Here is a 23962-nt window from a genome sequence, read left to right on the forward strand (position 1 = left end):
AATCTTTCTCCAAGGAAAACATTGCATGTCACGTAAAGTCGGCTGTTGTCAGGACGGAGACCATCTTGAGCGTGTCACAAAACCCCATCGGAGCTTGAAGCATGACACCGGTCCATCTTGATGAGATGTTCTTGAGCGGGGGTCCATAATCAGTCAATCGCTATCGCCGCTCCCACGGCTCTCTTGCAAATAAGCGATCACATTCTTCACGTTGCACCTGTGCGCCAAGAACGGGGGTTGATGCCAGCAAAGAACAACTAATTTCCAATGCGACTCGGGCATGATCGACTGTCGCAGAGATACAACCATTGCATCGCTTGGCTATGTGATCACATGCCTGGGCCTACACTTCAACCCATAGCACGCCGAACTTGTCCAAGGTTGACTGGCTCAACATATAAACTCATTCCAGCCATCAAAATGCACCCCACACATGGACAAACTTTGACAATTCCCCCGAGCAAATCAGTTGCTGTACATGGGTGCATGGCAAGATGAGACTTGGTTCCCACAATTCGCAAGCTTTGTTCGCTCGCGTGGTTTTGATTCTCTTATCGCTCCGGTCTTGTTGTTTCGCATTTAGTGTGCCCCAAACATATCCTTGCAGCAAAAATGGAGTTGGCATTCGAAGAGAATGGTGAGTCCTAAGGACCAGCTCTTGAGCAGTGTTCTTATCAGGTACTCTTTTTCTAATGTACCTGGCCAATGTTTTTAGGAGTGAAATGGCTCCGACGGAGAGAATCCATTACACAGAAGCTGTCAAATGTCTAATCGATCTCCCTGCCAAGTTGACCGCAGTGGGCAGCTACCCTGGTGTTCGAAGGCGATTCGACGATTTTGTCGCGTACGAAGCCCTGCCTTAATCTAGAGGATATGTGACTTTCCATGTGAAAACTGACGGTGTTTTTTTCTAGATAGAACGCATATCAATTACACTCTCCACACCCATTATAGCGGACTCCTTCTCCCATGGCACAGACACTTCCTTTGGCTGTTTGAACGCGCTCTTCAAAATGAATGCCACTATCGAGGACATCTTCCGTAAGAGTTTTCCCAATGACCTGCTTGATGTCCAATTTGTCTATGATTACTTTTTTAATCCATGTCATGCGTCACTAATAACCTTTTCGATTCCAGCTATTGGAATTGGCCTCTCTGGGCAGGAAGACTGCACGAAAGCCCTCTCTTCGACGGCAGCAACACCTCGCTCTCCGGCGACGGGGCATACAACCCTGACGAAGAAGACATCTCCGGCGGAGGATTGACCTTCTCCCGCGGCTCAGGAGGCGGATGTGTCCAACACGGTCCATTCAAGGACATGATCATCAATCTGGGCCCTTTTCCCCGATCCCTCCTCTCGCTGAGCCAAATCCCCGCCCCTCGGTTTGACTTCAACCCCAGATGCCTCAACCGAAGCCTCAACAACTTCATCTCGTCTCAATTTACCAGCGACCTCCACGTCTCCCGTCTCCTGGCTACCACGAACATTGCCGATTTCCAAATGACGATGGATCATTGGCCCGCCACGCCCAATGGAGTGCTCGGTCTCCATGGCGGCGGACATTTCAGTCTCGGATCGACCATGCAAGATCTATTCTCTTCACCGCAGGATCCGGCGTTTATGCTTCACCATGCGATGATTGATCGACTGTGGGCCAGGTGGCAGGCCGAGGACGAGGCACGTCGGCGGTATGCGATTCACGGGACGAATCGAATCTTGAACCCGTCGTGGGCGGAGCCCGTCACGCTTATGATGGAGATGGAATTTGGAATCCTGGATGAGAAGAAGCGGGTGGGAGAGGTGATGAGTCCGCTGAGGGGAGGGTTTTGTTACGGCTATACTTGATGCAATTGAGTGACGGGGGGTTTGGCGTGGGCATCGTGCAGGGCCAGTGCTGGTCAGTGAGAAAGGGCCATGTCGTGGAGATTACTACAGATTGGAAAGGATCTAATTTTTAATCATCATCAAAAGGCCTCTGTTGAAGGAGGACCTGACTGGACTCGGAGAGCGGAAGTCGTGAACGCTGTTATACGGACGACCGATCTACAAGATTGATATGGAGATAGCTGCTTGCTCTCGGTGGAAGCCCCGGTTATTTTTAACCAGAAGATTCTACATTGGATTTGACTGTATTAATGCAAGTGGTGGCAGTAGCTACGTGCAGAACACTACATCGATAATCAGGAGACCACTAGTAGAAGGAGACCACTAGTAGAAGGAGACCACTACAAGTCGCATGTAAGACAGTCTTCATAATTACTTGAGCTGACCAATGGCGTGGTATCTGGTTCGAATGAGTAGTTGGCATTGAGCGGGGATGTAAGACACACGAGGCGTGAGAACACATTTAATTGGCCCGAGGTGGATGCCTCCGTGGAAGTACTTAAAAGAGGAAGTCGGGAGGCTTAGATATGCGTTGGCGTCAAGCTTGCACTTGTAGCATTGGCACTCTGAAGCCATATTAACCATGTTAAATCACGTATCGCCTCCAGGATTGATCGATTTTTCTCGGTCGGTGTGGGTAGACATGTAGAATCTACGAGTAGAAACCCCACGAACAGTGAAGGCTCAATGAGCTTCTCCGTCCACCTACAGTGGGCAGTTTAAAAGTGACTACAGCTCATCAACTGGAAACTATATCTGCACAGCAATAACCTCGGTGGATGAGGTGCATAAAAAAAGAACAAGATGACTGCAGCTGCAACTTCGCCACAAACACTTTGAATCAGCATCCCACCCTGGACCCACTCGTAGAAAAAAAAAAGTTATTCCTGTTTTCCAATCGGTCTGCTTTGTTGGCTCGGCGGTGTCGTGGATCAAATGTGACCTTGGGCTGTTCCATAGTTTACGGTCCTATTTTGCCTGGCTCGGCGTGTAGTGGTTCCTGTTTACCAGGTACATTCTGTACTGCCCGATTGGAGCTGCCGTAGAGTTTCACGTATGACAACATGACTCCGATGAACCGAACATGATGCCGATTCGGAGTGGACCCAGCTATTTTCAGCCTCGTCAAAGTGAGACCAAACCAATAGATCGAAAGCAATTGGGGGAACAGGCTACGTAAAGCACACATGCCAACCTTCAGAAGACCAAAGCGCAGGCATGCAATCGAGGCTACAATGTGGAATTGGTGTCAGCAACAACGACTCTGGACGCTGCCACTGGCGGTTGTCATCTTCCGATCGTTTGCAACCAGGCAAGGTACCGACCCGGTAGGAAACTTGGAAGCTGAAGGTAGGTAACAATGATGATTGATGTGCCTTTTTCAGGCCCATAGAATAGAGGCTGACCTGCTTCGATCCATAGGAACTTGAAGAATCACCTACTCGGAACCATGACCTGATGAGGACCGACGCGAAGGAAACACTCGGGTGCCTACCATGGATGCCTTGTGGCTGGGTGCCCGGAGCGCACGCCCTAAAGAGTCCGCCGAGAATTTTCAATGGCATGCAAAACCATCCCCCGGCAAATTCCAAAAATAAGCCGTTAGATCTCTGAAAATGGCTCTGCAGAAGCAGACCTGAAGGCTGCCGAATAGATCCTCCCCCCTGCAATAGCTATCTGTGTAAGCTATCGCGGCTGGCTCGAGAGATCCAATTAGAGACAAAGACATGCAGGATGGCCCAACGTCCTCGGCTTCCTACAGGCTCATCCGGAGCGTGGCGCAGAAGATTCTTCTCCACTTGACGCGGCCACCGATCTCTCCTTTTGACGAATCCTGACGATGTAAAGATCCAGCCTCACCGAGAGATCCGGCGAGCTTTCTCGGCCTAGTCTGCCTTGGCAAGCCTCTCTGTGGTCGCTGACAGCTTCATCAGTTGGGGAGTCAATGGACTGCCGAGCTGAGGGATCTTGTACAATTGCACGTAAGAATGGCTGAATATAACCGCAGTCAATTTTCCTCGATCATAATATCGTCACCAAGAGCAGTTTTGGGGAAAATGGCGTGAATGTAGGATGGGCCAAGTGGGTTGTTATTGTTGATGTTTTCTTTTTCTTTTTTTTTTGACTATGGCTCCCTGGATTCAATCGCGAGCTGGAGCCATTGGATGGGCCGGCGACAAAAGTATCCGCACATTGGGTACCTGTTGCGGATCCAAGTTTCTCAAGGAAAGTTTCCAGGTGAACAGTATTGTGTTTTGAACCATGGAAAGGCAACTGTTCGGTAGGGCTTTCCAGTATCCATATCGGCGAGGAGGATGTCTAGTTGATGATCTGTTGTCGTTCTATAGCGTCATCCTTGTTGTTTGTTTCAGTTCCATTGTGGTCGGCTCCGAAAACCGAAAAACTAAAAACCGGGAAACCTGTCAAGCTCCATCAAATTGCCTCATCCGGCTGCTCCAAGAAACCGGCCATTTTTTTTCTTTTCTTCTGGCCGAGATTCGTTATCGGGTACCTCTGTGCCTTTAATTCATGCCCGTTTCCCTCTCGGCGTCTGTCGTTCCTGCCTGTTCTTCTCGTGTATCCACCGTCCTGCACCCGATTCCTCTCTCCCCCTCTCAGCATTTTTCCCTTTTCGCCACCGATCTTCAAATTAACCCTTCAAACAACACGCTCTTCTCCAACTTCCATCTACCCTCTACTACAGTCATCCCCCTTGATTGTCATCAATCCAGCACCGACGTGTCCTCACCCAGTGTTCAGTAAGGCGTGAACGGAATCGATCACTCATCACGTCAGAGGCGCTCAATACATCTCGTCATGATGTTTCGCAACCAGCTGCTCCAATGTCTCATGGTGTCTCTCTCCCTCTGGTCGCTTGCGCTGGCGGCCAACCCCCGGGTGACAGACCGTGCCATGCACCATGAGTCTCAGTCACTCCAGGACGCCTTGGCGAGCATCAATGCCACTTCCTTTCATGAGGCGCTGCACGTCCTGTCTCGTCGATTCCAGCACGGCATATTCGAGACTGACATGAGTGCCGCCGAAGTCATGCAACGGGAGGACGAGAGAATCGCAACCTTGGTGAGCTTGGCCAAGCGAGACGGCAACTCGACCGCATCTCCGGTGACCGTGACATCCCAAGAGCCCACGACCTCTCCGGATCCCGTCACCTCACCCGTGCCCATCACCACGAGCATAGCACCCACCGAGGCGCCGACCACCAGCCTCGCCCCCGTGACGACTGCCCAACCTACCACGGTGGTCGCTCCCACGACCTCTGAGCCCACTCCGATTGTGGAACCGACCACGACCAAGGCTGAGACGACTTCGAGCTCGACCTCAACCACGTCAAGCTCCACCTCCAGCCAGGCTCCCACAACACAGGCACCTCTGCCCACCACGTCGACCAAGTCGCCAGAGCCTTCCACGTCGTCATCTGAAGAGGTGCTTCCTACCACCTCGGCCAGCAGTACGACACAGTCGACCCTCTCCACGACCACCAGCCGCCCCCCGTCCTCCTCATCCACCTCTTCAGAAACCACGGACAGTTCCTTCACGACGACCTTCAAGAGCACTTCCACGAAGCCCGATGGTAGCCTGACCACGCTGACTTCGACCGCCATTGTCCACGTCCGCCCGACGGGCGCGTCAGCCCAGTCGGCCACCAAGGCGGGCGCCGCGCCTGGCCTGCAGACTACCGGAGCTGCCGTCATGAACACTGCCAACCGATCGTGGGAAGTGATGGCCATGGTCTGGGGTGCGATCATGGCTGCCATGGCGCTCTAACGGGGTGCTCTCGTCTATCTTGTGAATCCCCCTTTGCCCCGAGAAAAGAATTGTTAATTTGTCTTTATTCCCTATATTGCATCTTGCATTATTAGTTCTCTGCAGCGTTCTCTTTCCATGGCGATCCTTGTGTCGTCCGCTTACGATCTTTACGAAACCTACTCATGTCTCTCCTTTTCTAATTTCACTCGGTTTACGGCGTTGCGACATGGGCTTGGGGTGGGACATTGGTCAACCTGAGTCATTACTGTTGCTCTACTCGGTAGGCACATGCGCATTGGTCTTTTTTTTCTGGGGTCGTGTCACATCTCATGTGATTGGGCGAGTGCTTTCGCAAGTCTAGACAATCGATCCATCGTTTATCGTTTCTGACCCTCCTTGATCCATCCGCTGGTAGTCCTCATTGGCCAACCTGTTTCTGTCTTTGTAATTACTCGCGTATGATTCCATCCTAGGTCAATGGCTGGCATCAGCATAGACCGAAATGGTCTTTATGCGCCCTGCCAAGCGCCGAGGTTTACTGGCCATGTTCTCCGGGGTCACATTTCCTCCCCTATCAAATATGTAGAACTGTGTTGGCCCCGTGACCTGCGCCAGACTTTCACCGTCCTGTCAACGCGCCACCCTGCCACCTTTCCTCCCCCGTCCAGTATCGCACTACACTCTCCCATGCCGGCAAATCGCCGTCGCGAAGCAGCGCCGCCACATCCACATTCAACGGCGAGTCAGGCTGTGGATCAGTCAAAAGCTGGTGAATCGCAGTCAGTGTGGAGGAGAGCGTGTAGACCGGACTCCAGTGCTCAGTCGTCAAGAGGGTCAGACAGATCTCCCCCGTCGTAAAAGAGATGTTTGGATGAGATATCCGCGTGGTGAAGTGGATGGTCGGTGGTGCAAGGGGATAATTTGGTGGGATTGCGATTCGAAGATGCCACAGGCCACCTGGGTGTCAATGGGAAGATCAATCATTAGATCTTCTTGAGCTGGGGGTATTGGGGCTGGTGGTTTGTCCCCCTCCCGGCGCATCTGTGTCGCGAGCATAGCGTACGTACCTTCATAGGGTGTCCCGTTGACGCCCTTTAGCACGGCTTCCCAGCGGAGAAGATCTTCGTCATCGACGGGGCCGAGGTGGAGAAGGGCCTCGTTGGGGTTCTTGGAGTAATCTTTCAGCTCGCGGATGAGACGCTGCGTCGTGTTGGTGGAGGGTCTGGCCATGCTGGCTGGGAATGTGTATACGGGGGAGTGACGCCCTTGCGGTAGGAGGAAGAATGTGGCGGTCAGTGAGGTCCGGCAGGGAGAGAGAAAGAGAGAGAGAGAGAGAGACAACGAGGGCGGGAAGGGAGTTTGCAGTATGATTTGAGACACAATGATGAGTATTCTGCGCGGATCGGGGTAGGAGAAGAGGTCGAAAGTGTGGAGTGTCCAGATAGTTCAGCCCAGAGCCTCGGTCGGGCAGAGGCTAAAGAACGGAAGTGTTCCACGGAGATCGTCGCCGAGGCTTTTGCGCGGTGGGCGAGACTGCGGGTATCGGCACGGGACCATGTGCCCCAGACCGCATCCACGCCTCGAGTCCACATGTGAAATTTCCCCGAGTCAACGAAACCCGCTCGATTCTCCACGCCTTTTTCGAATTCTCACATTGTCCCCTCCCCCAAAACACCCCTCCCTCTCTCGAAAGATTCGAGATGCGTACCTCTCGAGCCTCGCAGGATACGGCCAAGGTTCTGCAGGCCTTGTCAGCTCCTACTCGACGCCAGACGCGAAGCTCCGCTCTCGCCACGGGCGCTCTGAGCAGCTTCGTCTACAATGGAGACGCCACTGTCAAGACGGAGCAGCTGGAAACGATAGCGACGACCGCGACTCCGCGTAGTGACGATGAGTCGTCCCTTTCATCTGTACACACCGCCGATATTGAAGACATCGCGGACGATTTCGCACCTCCTTCCAAGCGGCGCAAACCCAATGCCGCTCCTTATGTCTCGTCAGCCTCGAACCGCACGCCTCGCAAGGTGATTGTGAAGAAAGAAAAGGTCGACGAACAATCCACATCCACGTCCACGTCCGCGTCCACGTCACTTTCCACATCTCGACGCAAGTCAAGGGCGATGGTGAAAAAGGAGGAGCCCGAGGAGGAATCTGCGGCCCCGTCCAAGACTCGGCGTATGCCGGCTCGAAAGACCCGAGATGCAGATGGAGAAATCGTGGTTGAGCCGCCTTCGAACTGGGAGAAAATTTATAATATCGTGAAGAAGATGCGCGAGGATAATCCGACCGCCCCGGTGGATACCATGGGCTGTTCAGATCTGTACTGGCGAGCATCATCGCCGCGGGATCGTCGGTTCCAGACCCTGATCGCACTGATGCTTTCATCTCAAACCAAAGACACCGTTACTGCCGTCGCAATGCAACGCCTTCATACCGAACTCTGCAACGAGCAGCAGCCGGATCGGATCAAGACGGTTAAAAAGGAAGAGTCGGAATCTCCGACCCGAGTCAAAATCAAGCCCGACCCTGACAACTCCTCCACCGTTCTCTCCGTGCCCGAAAAAGACAGTGATTTAAATCTGGAAAATATCCTCGCCGTCTCCCCGACTCACTTGAACTCGCTGATTGACAAGGTCGGGTTCCACAATAACAAAACCAAATACATCAAAGCCGCTGCTCTGATCCTCCGCGACGAATACAATGGTGACATCCCTTCGACACCGGAAGGGCTCATGCGACTCCCCGGCGTTGGGCCCAAAATGGCCTATCTGTGTATGAGTGCCGCTTGGGGCAAGCATGAAGGGATCGGCGTTGACGTGCACGTTCACCGCATCACGAATCTATGGGGATGGCATAAGACCAAGACGCCCGAGGAGACGAGAATTGCGCTCCAGTCCTGGTTACCCAAGGAGAAGTGGCATGAAATCAACAAGCTGCTTGTGGGACTCGGTCAAACGGCTTGTCAACCGGTGAAGAGGAGATGTGGAGAGTGTTATCTGGCAGGGACCAGGCTTTGCAAGAGCGAGATCAAGGGGCTGAGTCCGGTCAAGCAGGAGGTGGGGTTGAAATTGAGTCCGTTGCTTGATGAGCCAAAGATTAAAGTCGAGACATTACCTTGAGTCTTTGGGCGAGGAGGTGGTGGTGGCGTGGCTGTTCCATAATATTTTCCAGTCATGTATTATAGAGACATTCTGTGTAACGATATGATCCTCCACTTATATATTCATTTTGATCTTCATGTTCCAGGGAGCCATATTCTGCTGTTTTCGAGTACGAAGGACTCGGTCAACAAGATCCTACTTGAACAATGGAAAATTGAGATCATCTGCTGCAACCTGCTAATACTTAGTTGCAACATCAATTAAGGTCTTCCACTTGCCCGACAAGAGCTCCTCCATCCACCATCACTGGAATAGGTGTGGACCCCCTCCAATCCTCGGTTTCCCCGCGGCGGGGATAGACCGCCCAACTTTTTATCCCCGAGCGCGCGCGTCATTTCAGCAAATCCCATTCATACAGCTCCATATTTTGTATTTTCCCCCTCACAACACAACACGCCCCCTCAAAAACGCACCACTCTACATCCCTACCACCATAAACCCACAAATCGACCATTTACTTTCCGACGCCTCACGCCCTTTCGAAAATCCGGCCCCCCATGGCCCCCGCTCCAACCCCCATTTCCATCTCCGCATTCGCCGAGACCCAGCTCCAGCTCTTGCTCCACGAGCACGAAGCAGAAGTCGCATCCTCTTCGCTCGCATCCACCGCGGCGTCTGTGTCCCCTCGACACGACGAACTCTCCAAGCAACAGGCTACGCGCTGACTGGTTTGGTGCTCTCGTCGTGCCGGACGGGTCTGGGCGGTCGTGCGGTGGGTGAATTCACGCCTGATCCGGCAATTGCTTCGACAGGCGGGAAGACGTCGGACGGTGGTGGTGGGGATTCACGGACCTCGGACGGTCAGCCGCGATTGGGATCGCATGGAATTCGAGTGGGAGATGTTGTTCGCGTGAACGATGTGTCTGGTGGATCGGCGAAGAAAGCGGGTAAGGACAAGGAGAAGGGGAAAGATGGAGAGAAGGGTGGTCCGGAGGGGGTGGTGACCAGAGTGAGTGATAAGGCTATTTGGATAGCGTTTGGGCAGAGAGGTGGGGGTGGACGGTCCAAGGAGGAGGATGAGGCTATTGAAGAGTTGTGGGGGAAGAAGCTTTGGGCGTGAGTGAGAGTCCAGACCGGGGAATTGGGCTGATAGGAGGGCGTGGTCAGTCTCGGATTATTGACTCCAGTCGTTTTTGTAGGATCAAGCTTGCGAATGATGTCACTTATAGACGGTAAGTTGGGAGATCAGTTGCTGGCCCTTTTTTTTTGTGTGTGTGTGTATGTGTGTGTCTAGATATTACGGGACCGGGACTAATCGATCGAATCAGAATGAGGCAGACGATGGACAAGATGGTCAAGATGACTGAAGCGGACCATTCACATTTTATGCGGGTTGCTTTCGGCCATACGACCCCTTTACAACCAGACTATGAAAGCGTTGGAGAAGTCGAATTCACTGACTCGTCTTTGAACGATTCGCAAAAGGATGCGATTCGATTCGCTCTGGCCGCCAAGGATATTGCTCTGATTCACGGTCCGCCAGGTACCGGCAAGACCCATACCCTCATTGAACTCATCATGCAGATGATTCAGCGAAAAAAGAGAATCCTCGTGTGCGGGCCCTCGAATATATCGGTGGATAACATTGTCGAGCGTCTCGCTCCACGAAAAGTGCCCGTGGTCCGAATCGGCCATCCGGCTCGCCTTCTCCCCTCGGTGATGGAGCATTCTCTAGAAGTTCTCACCCAAACTTCGGACGCGGCTAGTATTGTCAAAGACGTTCGAAAAGAGATGGATGAAAAGCAATCAAGTATTCGGAAGACAAGGACGGGGCGCGAACGTCGGGCTATCTACGATGATCTGAAGCTGCTACGGAAGGAATATCGCGAGCGCGAATCCAAGTGCGTCGAGAATCTCGTGCGTGAGAGCAGCGTGGTCGTGGCAACCCTTCACGGTGCCGGAGGTCATCAATTGAAGAATCAGAAATTCGACGTCGTGATCATCGATGAGGCCAGTCAAGCTCTTGAGGCGCAGTGCTGGATCTCCCTGCTATCCGCAGACAAGGTAGTCCTCGCGGGCGACCACTTGCAGTTGCCTCCGACGGTCAAATCCGCCAAGGTGAATGCCAGAGAACAAGACAATAAAGCCTTGGGGAAGGGGGATCCGGCAAATGTTGACCACAAAGAGATCCTACGTGGGGCCTCGCTGGAGCGGACCCTCTTCGATCGCCTGTTGGCGCTACACGGGCCGGGGATCAAGCGGATGCTGACGACTCAATATCGAATGCACGAAATGATCATGCGCTTTCCTTCGGATGAACTCTACGAGGCTAAGCTAATCGCCGCTGATGCGGTCAAGGATCGATTGCTGGCAGACCTTCCGTACGAAATCCAAGACACCGATGATACCCAGGAGCCACTCGTCTTCTGGGACACACAGGGTGGTGATTTTCCGGAAAAGACAGAGGACAGTGATGTTGGGAAGAAAGAGGCTTTACTGGGAGATAGTAAAAGCAACGAGATGGAAGCACTGGTGGTTGCCCGCCATGTGGACACGTTGATCACTGCGGGGGTTCGCGCGGAGGACATTGCCGTGATCACGCCTTACAATGGCCAACTGGCCCTTCTATCACAGATGCTGCGCGAAAAATACCCCGGTCTGGAACTGGGTAGCGTTGACGGCTTCCAAGGTCGCGAGAAGGAAGCTGTGGTCGTGAGTCTCGTGCGGAGTAACCCAGAGCACGAGGTCGGGTTTCTGGGCGAGAAACGTCGGTTGAACGGTGAGTCCATGCGGTGCTGGGGAACCCCCTCACTCTGTTGCGATCTTTCATTCCTATTGGCAGCGGCAACCTATTTTGGTCAATCGCGGTTTGAGATAGATGAACACGGCTAACGGAGGCCCCCGGAGGGCCACCCTACTACCTAGTGGCCATGACACGCCCCAGACGCCATCTTTGTATCTGTGGAGACTCGGAGACCATCAGTCGGTAAGTGGGCGCGTTGTCTGTGCGCTTCTTGATAAAAAGCTTCGCCGCTGACCCTGTTGGATCATCTGCACATTGTAGGGGCAGTGATTTCCTCTGTCATTGGATGGCATACCTGGAGGAACATGCGGATCTGCGATATCCTGACGCCGGCGATCTTCTGTGAGAGGAGACCATCCTACCCGTAGACAAAGTAGGGCAATACCCAGCAGAGCTCCAGCTCCATGACATGCCCCGCTTCGAGTGTCACTGATTGTGTCCGTAGGGCACTCGGATCTTTGCGAAGCGGATCCTGTCCTGAATTTGAGACGCGGCGATGAGGTCCCTGCAGCTTTTCGGAGGGGCTGATGGGCGGGTTTTGCACGACATTCTGCGGCAGATCTGAGACCGCCTCGTCCCGTGCGCGGTTTCCACCAACCCCATTTGTACCGTAGTTTCTGCGCTCGTGCGCATTGAAGCCAGTAGCCCAACTCCAAAGTATACAGCCATTGACCACCGAGGCCGCAGTGCTTGAGGTTAGATCTCACAGCCAAAGTGGAGTGTCCTTGGATGCGCGCTATTCGAGCGAGATACTCCAGTTAGCCTGAACGGGCAGACGCGATGAGGGGGGGGCCGGCCATGTTCCGCAGCTCATTTTTGTGCCGAGCTTCCATTTTGGTCGATAGCCCGACGGCATCAGGGTCCATCCGTGACGAAGGGTCTGGGTGAATAAGCAAGCCGGCGCCTGTACCTGTCGATCACCCGTTTTTGTTGACAAGGTGACGGAGGTTTAGAGATGACGGGATCAGTGCCCAGCAGGACTTGTCCAGCCAATGTAACGAACGTGGGCAGAGTCAGAGCCAGACACATGGCGGACAGGCGGCGCTTGCCAGTGAAGATGATGATACCCTGACCCTCTGGGGCCAACGCACCGCAGGACTCTTCCACGGTCACACAAAGTCTATTGTTTCTCATTCAGGCTTGAGCACAGACGCGTCTGAACGCAAATTCCCCGGGGGACTTGGGACCCTTCTGGGAATTGCGCAGCGTCACGTACCCGTGCTGCCATGTCATGCAGTACAGCGCTGGCATGGGTGTTTCAGGAACCCAAATCGAGAGGGCATCCCCGCAAGATGAGAGAAGCTTCACGCTTGGCGCTTGAAATTTTGAGAACCGACCGCACAAAAAGGGTGGTTCTCGGCACGGACTGTGATCTTATCTTCGGATCCCACAGGGGCCTCATACTAACTGTGCAGGTTTCCGTGGTGTTGTATAGATGACCGTCGGATCAACACTCGAGCATTGTGATCCACGAGGCGGGCGAGCGATGAGGAGTAGCCCTGACACGACTCACGCCCACAGGGGAGACCTTCCTGGGACGAGGAATTCTCTATCGTTATCAATTCCCCTTTGCACACGGAATGACGCGGGACGTGGAGCGGCTGGGGGCATTTTCTGGAAAAAAACGCCTGGAATTAGAAGCAATTTGAAACGGCCACTCCTTTTCGGTCGCGACTCCACTGAGGTCTCGGCTCGTGGACCTCCAGCTGGGTTCTCTCCGAACGGCACGGCCCAAGGCTCACGACTCGGGTCCTGCCCCCTTCCAGTTGGGTTGGCGAATCAACAAGTGCGGGTGGATGGGCACCACCGGTGGAGCGACCATGATTTGACCGAACCCCTGAACTAGTGCGGGAATCCTTCGATCCTCGTCGACGCTGGACAAGCTCCTCGGCGGCTTCCACGATCCTTGCATCCCTTCGGAGGGACATCCCAGTACACCGTCTCATTCAATGGGGCAGCGCTACTTGGCGGGAGGACTGCTGGAACGTAACGGGACCTGCGGTAGTGCGCGGCAGAGTCCTGCTGGACCACGTCAGCAGACTCGGTCTTGTACACAGTGTGCATGCTGCCATGAGTATCGACTTTCCAATACATCCTCGTGTGAGAGTTTCCATTCACGCAGACTGAATGCGACTCTCGGTTTTTCCCGGAGAAATTACGGCTCTTCTCAGTCGCTCATCGCTGTTGCCAGCCCTATGGGCAGGCCTATTGAGGTCTTGTCCGTACGGGGGAGACAAGGTTAGAATTGGTGGCGGCCCGGCTAGGATCCTTTTCCCTGGAGGGTTCCGGGACTAAGCTTGACCCGTGGCTCCTCTTATCTTGCATTCAGGGTCTTTACGCTGTTCTTCTTCGTTCCATCCTGTCGTAGTCCCTTGATGAGGGCATTGCGTGCCGCTTCCTCTACTAGATCTACTGCCACACTGGTTCAGTTGTTGACCGTATCTGCATCGGCATCCGGGCTCATGGAATCCAACACATCTATGGAGTATACACAGACGAAGGGTCCATGACTCCATACACCGGTACCGGCCCAGTTGGGGGTCAGAAATACCGGCAGCACTTCGCCGCGTATCCCGCACCGCCCAGGCATCTCACGATGTGGTGGGTCAGGATGACCCACGGTGAGCTGCGACTCCCGAGTCATGACGAGATCGTCGATTCAACCCTCCTGTTCCGCAGGTTTCCCCGTCCGTAATCTGGAACGACTCGTTGATGCAAGTTCGGGCCATGTCTCCTTGCGTATTGCACCTCCATCGTGGAAGTTGCTTGCACTGGTCCATGTATTCCTCCTCCTGAGCCCCATCTCCCACTGATTCTTGGTATCAGGTCCGCGTTCGTTCTCATTAATTGGTGAACACGCAAGAATGGTCTTTTTTGCGACTCGGCTGTGGCGGCCCTAAAAAGCAGACTGAAGAAGCAACCCGATCGAAGTAAGAATAAACCTTCCTCCCTCCTAGAAAGACAAAAAAAAAGATAATCCCGACCGAGCAACCAATCTGGAGATAATGAGAATCCCTGAGTAATTCTCGGAATTGGTCTTAGTCTGGAGCTCTCGCTAGTCATGGGAAAGTGGACATCTCCACCTGATTGCTGGCCGCAAAGAAAAGCACCGTCGGCTAATGAACTGATCTTCAGCAGGTCAGCCAGGATGCGCGCGCATGGTCATGATCCCGCGCTCCTGTTGTGTAGTTGCTCGGCGTGAGCTGTGAGTCTGGAACAGAAACTAGGGGGTTGGACCAGCTGCACTGGAGCCGGAAGCTCTGCCGTCCGACAACCGCAAATCACGATAGAAATGCACAATATTTGAGAGATGGTGGATGTGGTGTGACTCTGATTTGTATTTCACGGCACTAGCTGGGACCAGCCAGGCTCCACACAGTCCCGCCCAGAATCAGCGATGCCTTACTGGCGACGTACTCCCCGGAGTCACCTGCGAAGCCCTCCAGGGCGACACTCCGAAACGGATCTCCACCTCTCCAAAAAAGCTGCACGAGATTCCCCTCCCTTTTCATCCTCCCCTCACGCTCTTTTGGCAGGTCTGCTGTCTCTTCGTTTTCTCCTTTTCTTTCTGCCCGGAGCTATACATTCCCATTCGTGCTCTTTTTTTTTGGACTTTCCCTTTTCCTCTTGTTCCTTGATCACTCGACGGTCTCTGTCTTCACTCACCGTCTTTCTTTTTCGTAAAACATTCACTTCATCAGCCGGGACTACTGTTGCGCACTTGTCGCACGTTTGCCAGTTCCGTTTGCACGGTGTCCAGGCGTGCAAACGCCATCCTGTCGTTACCATCTCCCCAGTCTCTCGTTGTCTGATGATGATGTGTCACCTCGATTTAGACTCGGTCAGCGCTACTCATCTCGTTCGTTTGCAGGGCCACTCCGTCGGGAGACTGACTCTCTCTCTCTCTCTGCTGGACAGCTCTCTATCTTCCATCCACGACTTTGATTTGAAACCCATTGGCTTCTTGATTAGCCTCGACCAGAACAATCCCGCTGTGCGGTTCCGACTATAACTCCCCTTGTATCGTCACACCCTCGAGTACTTGGACCAGACTTATCCGGGAGCCTTGAACTATCATTTCTCCACATTCGCTTCTCCGATCTAGCATTGAGTGTACCTTGAAACTCTGCTTCGACACTTTCCTCATTCCGCAACATTTACCCCCTTTCGGCCGGAACGAGTCGGTTATTGTAATGAACATCACATATCTTCCCCCAGTTTAAACAGTTTCGGCCATCACCTGCTCCTGCCCGGAACAATTCTTGATCGTCTCCGAGGATTCCCTTCGCCCCAGAATGTCCCGGACTCCCCCTCGCTCTATCAACAGTGCCGGCAGCGAGTCAAACTACAGTACAAGATTACCATCACTTTCTCCTCCGGGCGAGCACTCGGCATCCCCTTCTCCGGCGTTCTCACTCGATGTGAATCCGTTCGATACAGCACTCCCACCTATCCAATCATCACAGGCCCCCATCACGCACCGCCGGACGGGAAGTACCCTGAAAACAGTCATGCGCAAAATCTTCAATCGGAAGAGGCAAAGCCAGACGGACGGGGTGGAAGGAACTCCCGGCGAGACTCGTTTTCCCCCCTCGATCAGATTGCCCGAGCCCATCGTGGGCAAATCCTTTTTGGCGGCACCGTCTCCCCCGCCATCCAAATGCAGCAGTCCGTTATCAGAGGCCAACCTGCAAATTGCCACCAGCAGCTGTCTCTCCCCCACCAGTCTCGGGAGCAGCTCCCTCGTTCCCGCGGGCTTAGCCCCACGCCCGCGCCGGGCCACCTTACCCAGCGTGATCTTCTCGGAGGATGAGGAGTCTCGCTACGGCGTGATGTCTGCCGTATCGGATCCACAAGAGGACCAGTCGACTATCTCGGGACGGAAAAGCCATCAGCGCACGCTGAAAACCCGACGGCGGTCGCGGAGCATCGATTCCTCCCACCCCCTGCCTCGTGACCCGCAGAAGCCCTCTCCCTCGTGGGCGTCACGGACTACATCCTTTCCTCAAATGACGCCAGCTTCAAACTCCCGTTCTCCCAGAGAAGAGAATTCCGCAGACGATCAACATATCCGTCGCCCCTCCACCGGCACCACCGTCACCAGTCAGACGAGAACTTCCGACGGTCCATCGTCCCCTGGACCCGACATGCGTCCAGATCGTGTCAGCCTTCTCCCCGACATGGCGAACCTCGTGCGAGCGATGCAACAGGATGATAGCCTCACTGTTGAACAGCGGCTGAACACAATCGAGGTGAAAATGATTGACCTTGAGTTTGCCATAGCACGTATGCAATCTTCCTCGGCGTCTTCGACCCCAGTGGTCGACCGATCCCCCGGCCGAGACGGCGAACGGAGCTCGGCTCGCCGCAAACAAAATTCGTTTCCACAAGTCCGGAACAAGGCGTCACACTCGAGCACCAGTGACCGTGACGAGCAAACTCCTCAAAAGACGAGACCCCCGGGTCCGGATCACCGGCCCAGCAGCACCAGTACGGTTCGTGCAGCCACGGACAAAACCTTGCCGCCCCGCCCCAACGGATCTGCCACGGCCCCTGGCGATTTCAGTGGCATTTCGATCGAACAGTACAGCGCTCTGGTCACCTTGCTCCGCCGTGAGCAGACCGCCCGTCGAAACCTAGAGGGCCAGGTGTTGAATCTCAAGAAGGAGATTCGTCAGATGCAACGCGCAGCATTGCAGTCAATGGAGCTGGGAGGCACCATGTATCCCATCCAAAAGGTCGACTCGCAGGAGTTTCTTCGGTTCCGACGCGCGCTCGATGGATCAGAATGCGATTCTCCCGGACATTTTCAAGACGACAAAATTATGAACAACGCCTTTGAGACGGAGTCGGACTATGATCCATATGGCCCACCGAAATGGGAGCGGGAAAGGGATCGAGACAAGGGCAGGGGCCCGGAACTGAAACTTGGACCGCCCGGGAAGCGTCTTGTCACGACGGCAATGATTTGAAGTCAACGTGAGACCTGGTGTTCTTCTGTTTTCTTTTTCTTTGTGTTTTGGCGTCTCGCTTGATATCCTTTGCCCGTTTCTCTTTTTTCTTTCCAATTCCCAAAGTGCAGGTCTCTGCAGAGCATTGAACCCAATTTCTAAGACTAGATCGATATGGAGGCAGCTTTCTCATACAAGCTCTTTTGATGTTTTGTTTGAGCGAATTGAGCGGATAAGATTCCCCTGTAATACGTGATGATACTGCATCCATGGCCGAGCTAGTTTTGTGCATACCTTGAAAGCTAGAAGAAACCCGAGTAATGCGTTTCAAGTCGATTTCTACTACAGAGGCCATGTTATACTTTGCAGTGCATATATGGACCTACTGCCGAGCATTCGAGGGTGACCGCGAAAAAATAAAATACTTAAAGGTAGAGATGTCCCAACCTAACACTGTAAATACTTCGTGGGCATGGCGGGTGGTTTCATTCCATATGGATGCTAATCGAGCCTCCCGTGAAGCGCGCTGATGCATGCGAGGTCAGAATGTAACGAACGGGGACTTGAATGTTTGACCACGTGTCTCTTGCTTTCTCTCTTCTTTTGTCTTTGTTGAATTGACAGCCATCGTGACAATTGTTTTTCTTTTCTCTCTCCGACCAAAAGACGGTCTAGTTCTCCACTCCAACTGTGTGGAGCCGATGACTTGGGCCAGGCTGCAGTGCTGGGGCTCTGCCTAATTTTTCTGTTTCTTGGCGAGCTTAGAGGATGCCAGGAGAAGCTTGGGGCGCGCACGGCCCGCTAGCTACAGGCGTCTATACTGTGCCCGAGTCCAGTAGTCTTTGTGTACTGGGAATGAAGACCGTCTGCTGCCTGATCAAGTGAGAGAAGGTCAGAAGTAGTGGGTGACCGTGTGAGAGCTGTAATGTGATTTTTGAAGGGTCTGTCGAGAAGGTGTGATTTAAGAACAGGTTCTGTTTCTGATTTCTCTCCGCTGATCTCTCGTCTTTCATCTTAAGCACGACACCTTTATCTCGTAATCACGACATGACAATTCCTGCTTCCCCCACAGTGTCCGAGTCAAACTCTGATTCAGCTTCATGCCAAGTCAGTGGCGAGGATGCAAGAGATAGAGACCCAGCAGATGAAGCCATGCGCCAAGCCATTGATCGATTCCGTGTCAAGATGGCCACTGCCAATGAGAATTTTCTCAAGGACCGAATCGATGAGATCGAGCGCAAAGGTCTAGCCACAGAGCAAGAAAAGTTCAAATATCTTGTCCACCATTATAGATACCCTAACATCGCTTGGGAGGATGCGAATACCTCACCACGACAGGGCTCTGTGCTGATTCCGGCAAATACTCTTTTCAAAGACCTCGACATCTCGACAATCGAAAAAGGTCTCGGGATTGACGAGGCCATCGACGGGGTCTTGCTCCCACCTCTTCTACAGACAAAGCAGAGGCAGCAGGTCTTTCTGGACACATTGCAGCGATTGTGCCAGTTTCAATCCGATAATCATGACAACTGTTTCAACCCGAATTGTCGAGAGCATGAGGAGGAGGAATCGATCATCATTCCTCCCTGTACCGAGCTCGCCTTGTTCTTGACGCATGCACGTGGTGTTGTGGACAATGACTATCGCTTTTCCTATATTCCACACTTCATTCCTGGCGACTGGTACGTTCGCGTGAGCGACGGCTCTCAGGATCCAGACGAGGAAGCCAGATGTCTTCGCGACAATCTGGAGGAATACCTGAAAGAGCAGTATTTGTGCCACCCTGTGAAGCACGACGTGGAAGCATTTCAATACCTCGCAAACGTCTTGGCGCCCGATGACCTGGAAATCAGAGCCGGCTTTGCGACTGGCGTCTCATACCGAGCAGAAGCGGGGCATGAAATGTGGTGCAGTGGATATGTCTACTGTCGGAAAGACGTGAATTATCTACCGCACCCAGAGGAAGACCAGTCGATTCCAGACGCTGCCAATATCACAGAGTGGGGATGGCGAGTGATCATCTACAGCGCTGACCTGATGCTGGCAAACCCTCCTGCTCCTGCCGCACCCGTGATCAATGGCCGCAAAGCGCGCTGGGACTCTATTCCGGAATTCCTGGATTGGTACGCGAGCTGGCAGGATGACTTGGATGAGCGGAAGGTGCGAACCTTTCGACGATTTAATGAAGATCATCACATTGACTGCGACTCGAACTGCGGATCCGACGATTGCTACTGGACAGGCACCGACAGCCCATTGAATGACTTTTACTAAACAGACAGATTGTCAAACTTTCGAGGCGAATGTGTTGACTTTGATAGTGTAAATAATGGACAGAGAGAAACAACCGAGTCAAGGGACAGCCAGCGGGTAGTCACCTGGCGTTATGTCATGCTCTCCTGCTCCTCTGAGCTCCCACCATGTCCGTCGGTGAAGGTCCTTTTGATCATTATCACCTACCTAATGTTACCCATCTCTGAATCTCCGTTTTATTATTCTCTGAGATACTGACGTGTCCACGGGTGCTTGAGGTTATGCTTTTTTTTTCTCCCCGAGCTTTCACACGGCGTGACATATCCTGGACTTCATACAGCCAGCCTCGTTCATGCAGACTCCACCGGTTTGCTCGGCTAGCCATTGAAGTCTCGTGCATGACCGATGCATCGTACTTTGGCACCGATTCAACTCTGCCCCTCGCACCAGCAGCATTCTACGATGATTGGACTGACGCATGTCATATCACAGCGGGACTACGCTTCAGCAAGCTGCCTCGTGCGGAGAGGGGCAATACTCCGCTTAGGAAAGGAATTGTGTCCCTCCAGTCGTACAATCTCCATTTAGAATTGGAAAAAAACAAAGTCCTACTGGAACCTCCCCCCTAGCCTCATCTTGCGCAACGGGCCTGAGTACAACCTTGCGTATCCAACCAACTACTGATCCTCCCTATGAGTACTACCACCGCCACATCAGATGCCGCCAAGGAGTTCACCGTGACGATAGTCGGCGGTGGAATCGGTGGACTCGCTCTCGCAGTTGGTCTGCTGCGGCGCAAAGTCCCCGTTCAGATCTACGAGGCAGCCAGCGCATTTTCAGAGATCGGATTGGGCCTGTCCATTGGTCCAGCCGCTCACCGCGCCATGCCCCTGATTGATCCGCAGATTCGGGAGATCTACGACGCTCTGGTGACCACGCACGCAGATAGTCCTGGATATGAGGAGTATCGTCAGACCTGGTTTGAAATTGTCTGGGCGAGTGGCGGCCAGGAAGGCGAGGTATTGACCAATCTGAAAGCCTTACCCTCGGGACAGACGACACTCCGACGAGCTCAATTCCTGGATGCGCTCGTGGGCTTGATTCCCACGGAGATTGTGCATTTCGGGAAACGGCTGGATCATTATTTGGAGACAGATCGGGGAGCTCAACTGGTCTTTGATGATGGATCGTCTGTCCAGGCCGATGTGGTTGTGGGATGTGATGGGATCAAATCTCGAGTCAAGGAATCCATGTTGCCCGAGGAGTCGGGACACACGCAACCGCGGTACAGTGGAATGTACTGCTACCGTGCTGTGTTGGATATGGAGACGATGGTTGAAGCGGTCGGCGATCACCGTGCCAGAGTGTCGACTATCTACATCGGTGATGGAGCCTATGGGATCTCATATCCAATCATGAGAGCGCACAAGGTCAACGTGGGCATTTATGTACTGAGCGAGGGTTGGGACCATGAGACATGGGTGAAGCCGGTGACTAAAGAGATAATGCGCCAGGATACGAACAATATGGGCCGATACGTGCGGTCGTTGATTGAGGTACTGAGATGCATTCGTTAGGCCACGGTCTTTCCCTCCTCCTCCTCCTCCTCCTCCTCCTCCTCCCACTATTTCTTTCCTTCTGCTTTGTATTCTTCTCTTCTTCAAGCTTTACTTCTTGCATACACAAGATCTCATGCTAAAACTTTCATCTTTCTAGCACATGCCCGATGCCTCCCAATGGGCGCTTTTTGACAATCCCCCCATTTCCACATTTTGTCGCTCCCACGTCGCCATCTTAGGAGACGCCGCCCATGCATCCACGCCTCATCAGGGCGCCGGGGCCGGGCAGGCCATTGAAGATGCGCACGTCCTGGCTGAGCTTCTGAGCGATGATCGCGTGCGGACCAGTCGAGATGTGATCGCTGCTTTCCAAGCCTACGACGAGGTCCGTCGTCCCCGCACTCAAGAAGTTGTGAGCAGCAGTAAAACGGGTGCCGATCTCTTGTGCTTGTGTCTGGACGGCGTGGGGAATGACGCGGAAAAGCTCAGAGAAGCATTTCAATCGCGATTTCGCTGGCTGTGGGATTTGGATATTCCCGAGCAAGCCGAGCGGGCCAGGCGAATGATGTATAGTCATTTAGAAGCATTAGTGGAGAGGTGATAGCCTTTGCAGGTTGACTAGGTAGTCGAATCTGTCGCCAGTTGTTTATTTCATCTACTTTGTAGGACATGGACGGAGTATCTCGGTTCATTTGTGAAATCAAAGCATTCAAGGTAGATGCCCATTCGGAACCGATCAACGACTCGGACGACTCTCTCTCTCTTACCCCAATTCACGTATCCGTCTTTCTTTTCTTTTTCTTTTTTTGGGGGGTTTTTTGGTTTTGGACAAAAGAAAAGGAACTAACCTCAAGGCAAAAAAGCGACCTGGTCAGATTTGTCCGCTCACCCGGGCATCACATCCTTATTCACCCATGGCTATTTCCCAAAACAGTCATTCATGCAGATGGCAGATCATCTGAAACCAGACCAACAAATTCAATTTTTTCCTTCCCCCCTTCAGCAGCAATCATGAACCTTGACCCCGCTTTGGATGGATTTCACCCCCTCCTCTCCTCTGATGGAAATAGGAAGCACTTGGAGAAAAATGCATCTTCCTACTCTGTCATTATGGTGGAGGTGGTACTTCAACCAGGTGTACTACTTTGTACTGGATGAATGTTTATTTATCCACAAGGTATAATTTGCAGTGACTGGCATATGATAATCTCCATACTAAGGTATTAGCCGCGACGGCCCCTCGAGCTACATATAAGGCCGGAAAAGAATCTTAGCCCTTGTTGGAAATAGAGGGAAAACAAAAATAAGCAAAACTCTTTTCTGGCTCTCGTGTTGAAAGTACACACCTCACGTCCGAAGGATCGATTTCTTCAACCTTGGAAAAGTGACGATTTGGGCATTTTTCCACATCAGGCTTGGAAACTTAGTTCTGATTCTGTTCTATCGATCAATCATACTACATATTCATCTTGATCTTTCTGGTCACAGATCAAAAATGGCCGAATTTACCATTCCAGATGATATTCTTTCCAATATCAAAGATCAAGTCATCTTGATTACCGGTGAGATTTGCCCTGATCAATCATACACAACACCCATCTACACCTATACAGATCTATCCATCTCTTCCTCCTCATTCACTCCAACGCCTCTACACACACACTCTCTCTCTCTATTTCTCTTATCTAACCCCCATCTCTCCCTCCAAACCTCCCAGGCGGATCCTCAGGTATCGGTCGCACAACCGCCGAACTATGCGCCAACCTCGGCGCCAAAGTCGTCATCGGAGACTTGAAACCTCCCCTCATCGACCCCCCTTCCGACCCCCTCCACACAAACATCAAATTCGTCCCCGTCGACGTAACTTCCTGGCAAAGTCTCCGCCTCCTCTTCGACGAAACCGACAAACTCTACGGCGGCATTGACCACGTCTTCGCCAACGCAGGCGTAGCTCCCACCACGGACTTTCTCAACCTCCACCCTCTCACGCCCGAACAACTCGAACCGCCTGATCTGCGCACCATCCAGGTCAATCTCACCGCATTGCTGTACACGGTGCACCTGAGCACGGCGTACATGAAGAGTCTGGCGAGTCGGCGTCCGCTGCGCCCAACGGGGAGTATCGTACTGGCGGGGTCGGCCACTTCGTATCAGACGTTTCGGGCGGGGGATTATACGATTGCCAAGCATGGAGTGTTGGGGATGATTCGGGGGATGACGGTGCAGTTGGAGGCGGAGGGGTCAATTCGGTTGAATGCGGTGACGCCCTCGTGGACGGAGACGGGGATCATTCCGACGATGGGGGCGTTGCGCGAGATGGGGGTGCAGGTGCAGGCGCCCGAGGTGGTGGCGAGGAGTGTGGTGTTGTTGTTTGCGGATGAGAAGAGGCATGGTGAAGTGATTTATAGTTGGGCGGGGAGGTATAAGGAGGTGAATAAGGCGGGGGGGGGATTGTTGTCGGTGGTGAAGAGGTTGAATTTTGACGGAGATCATCCAAATGAGGATATGCAGGCGTTGTGGGAGCAGATGACGAATTCGTGATTAAAGAAGGGGGAGACTATCATTCAGATCGTGTGTCTGTGGTTTTTTTTTTTCTTTTGGTTTCATGGCCTGCCTACGTGTAGGTTTCGAATATCCGGATG

General features: G+C 53.0%; 10 protein-coding genes across 10 annotated transcripts; 8 read left to right on the forward strand and 2 right to left on the reverse strand.

The window, feature by feature from the left end:
* Nucleotides 1-722: 722 nt before the first annotated feature.
* Nucleotides 723-1846, forward strand: POX_b03313 (N-acetyl-6-hydroxytryptophan oxidase ivoB; the record flags this gene model as incomplete). Its single annotated transcript, XM_050112211.1, has 3 exons — nucleotides 723-844; nucleotides 919-1041; nucleotides 1138-1846. 3 exons carry the CDS (start codon nucleotides 723-725, stop codon nucleotides 1844-1846), a joined length of 954 nt encoding a protein of 317 aa, XP_049972557.1.
* A 1274-nt stretch (nucleotides 1847-3120) lies between these two features.
* On the forward strand, nucleotides 3121-3315 carry POX_b03314 (uncharacterized protein; the record flags this gene model as incomplete). Its single annotated transcript, XM_050112212.1, has 2 exons — nucleotides 3121-3235; nucleotides 3308-3315. The coding sequence occupies 2 exons, from the start codon at nucleotides 3121-3123 to the stop codon at nucleotides 3313-3315; spliced, it is 123 nt and encodes a 40-aa protein (XP_049972558.1).
* A 1387-nt stretch (nucleotides 3316-4702) lies between these two features.
* POX_b03315 (uncharacterized protein) lies at nucleotides 4703-5671 on the forward strand (the record flags this gene model as incomplete). The annotated part of the gene is made up of 1 exon (XM_050112213.1): nucleotides 4703-5671. One exon carries the CDS (start codon nucleotides 4703-4705, stop codon nucleotides 5669-5671), a length of 969 nt encoding a protein of 322 aa, XP_049972559.1.
* Nucleotides 5672-6272: 601 nt separating this feature from the next.
* POX_b03316 (Ubiquitin-conjugating enzyme E2 pex4) lies at nucleotides 6273-6883 on the reverse strand (the record flags this gene model as incomplete). The annotated part of the gene is made up of 2 exons (XM_050112214.1): nucleotides 6273-6610; nucleotides 6721-6883. The coding sequence occupies 2 exons, from the start codon at nucleotides 6881-6883 to the stop codon at nucleotides 6273-6275; spliced, it is 501 nt and encodes a 166-aa protein (XP_049972560.1).
* A 470-nt stretch (nucleotides 6884-7353) lies between these two features.
* Nucleotides 7354-11646, forward strand: POX_b03317 (DNA polymerase alpha-associated DNA helicase A; the record flags this gene model as incomplete). The annotated part of the gene is made up of 4 exons (XM_050112215.1): nucleotides 7354-8725; nucleotides 9003-9870; nucleotides 9954-9986; nucleotides 10083-11646. 4 exons carry the CDS (start codon nucleotides 7354-7356, stop codon nucleotides 11644-11646), a joined length of 3837 nt encoding a protein of 1278 aa, XP_049972561.1.
* Nucleotides 11647-11915: 269 nt separating this feature from the next.
* Nucleotides 11916-12691, reverse strand: POX_b03318 (uncharacterized protein; the record flags this gene model as incomplete). The annotated part of the gene is made up of 2 exons (XM_050112216.1): nucleotides 11916-12246; nucleotides 12468-12691. 2 exons carry the CDS (start codon nucleotides 12689-12691, stop codon nucleotides 11916-11918), a joined length of 555 nt encoding a protein of 184 aa, XP_049972562.1.
* Nucleotides 12692-15852: 3161 nt separating this feature from the next.
* Nucleotides 15853-17529, forward strand: POX_b03319 (uncharacterized protein; the record flags this gene model as incomplete). Its single annotated transcript, XM_050112217.1, has 1 exon — nucleotides 15853-17529. The coding sequence occupies one exon, from the start codon at nucleotides 15853-15855 to the stop codon at nucleotides 17527-17529; it is 1677 nt and encodes a 558-aa protein (XP_049972563.1).
* A 1026-nt stretch (nucleotides 17530-18555) lies between these two features.
* POX_b03320 (uncharacterized protein) lies at nucleotides 18556-19782 on the forward strand (the record flags this gene model as incomplete). Its single annotated transcript, XM_050112218.1, has 1 exon — nucleotides 18556-19782. The coding sequence occupies one exon, from the start codon at nucleotides 18556-18558 to the stop codon at nucleotides 19780-19782; it is 1227 nt and encodes a 408-aa protein (XP_049972564.1).
* Nucleotides 19783-20453: 671 nt separating this feature from the next.
* POX_b03321 (6-methylsalicylic acid decarboxylase atA) lies at nucleotides 20454-21921 on the forward strand (the record flags this gene model as incomplete). Its single annotated transcript, XM_050112219.1, has 2 exons — nucleotides 20454-21317; nucleotides 21478-21921. 2 exons carry the CDS (start codon nucleotides 20454-20456, stop codon nucleotides 21919-21921), a joined length of 1308 nt encoding a protein of 435 aa, XP_049972565.1.
* Nucleotides 21922-22815: 894 nt separating this feature from the next.
* Nucleotides 22816-23861, forward strand: POX_b03322 (uncharacterized protein; the record flags this gene model as incomplete). Its single annotated transcript, XM_050112220.1, has 2 exons — nucleotides 22816-22882; nucleotides 23038-23861. 2 exons carry the CDS (start codon nucleotides 22816-22818, stop codon nucleotides 23859-23861), a joined length of 891 nt encoding a protein of 296 aa, XP_049972566.1.
* Between the last annotated feature and the right edge of the window lie 101 nt (nucleotides 23862-23962).

The sequence above is a fragment of the Penicillium oxalicum genome, chromosome II (assembly GCF_001723175.1).
Source record: "Penicillium oxalicum strain HP7-1 chromosome II, whole genome shotgun sequence".
NCBI lineage: Eukaryota > Fungi > Ascomycota > Eurotiomycetes > Eurotiales > Aspergillaceae > Penicillium > Penicillium oxalicum.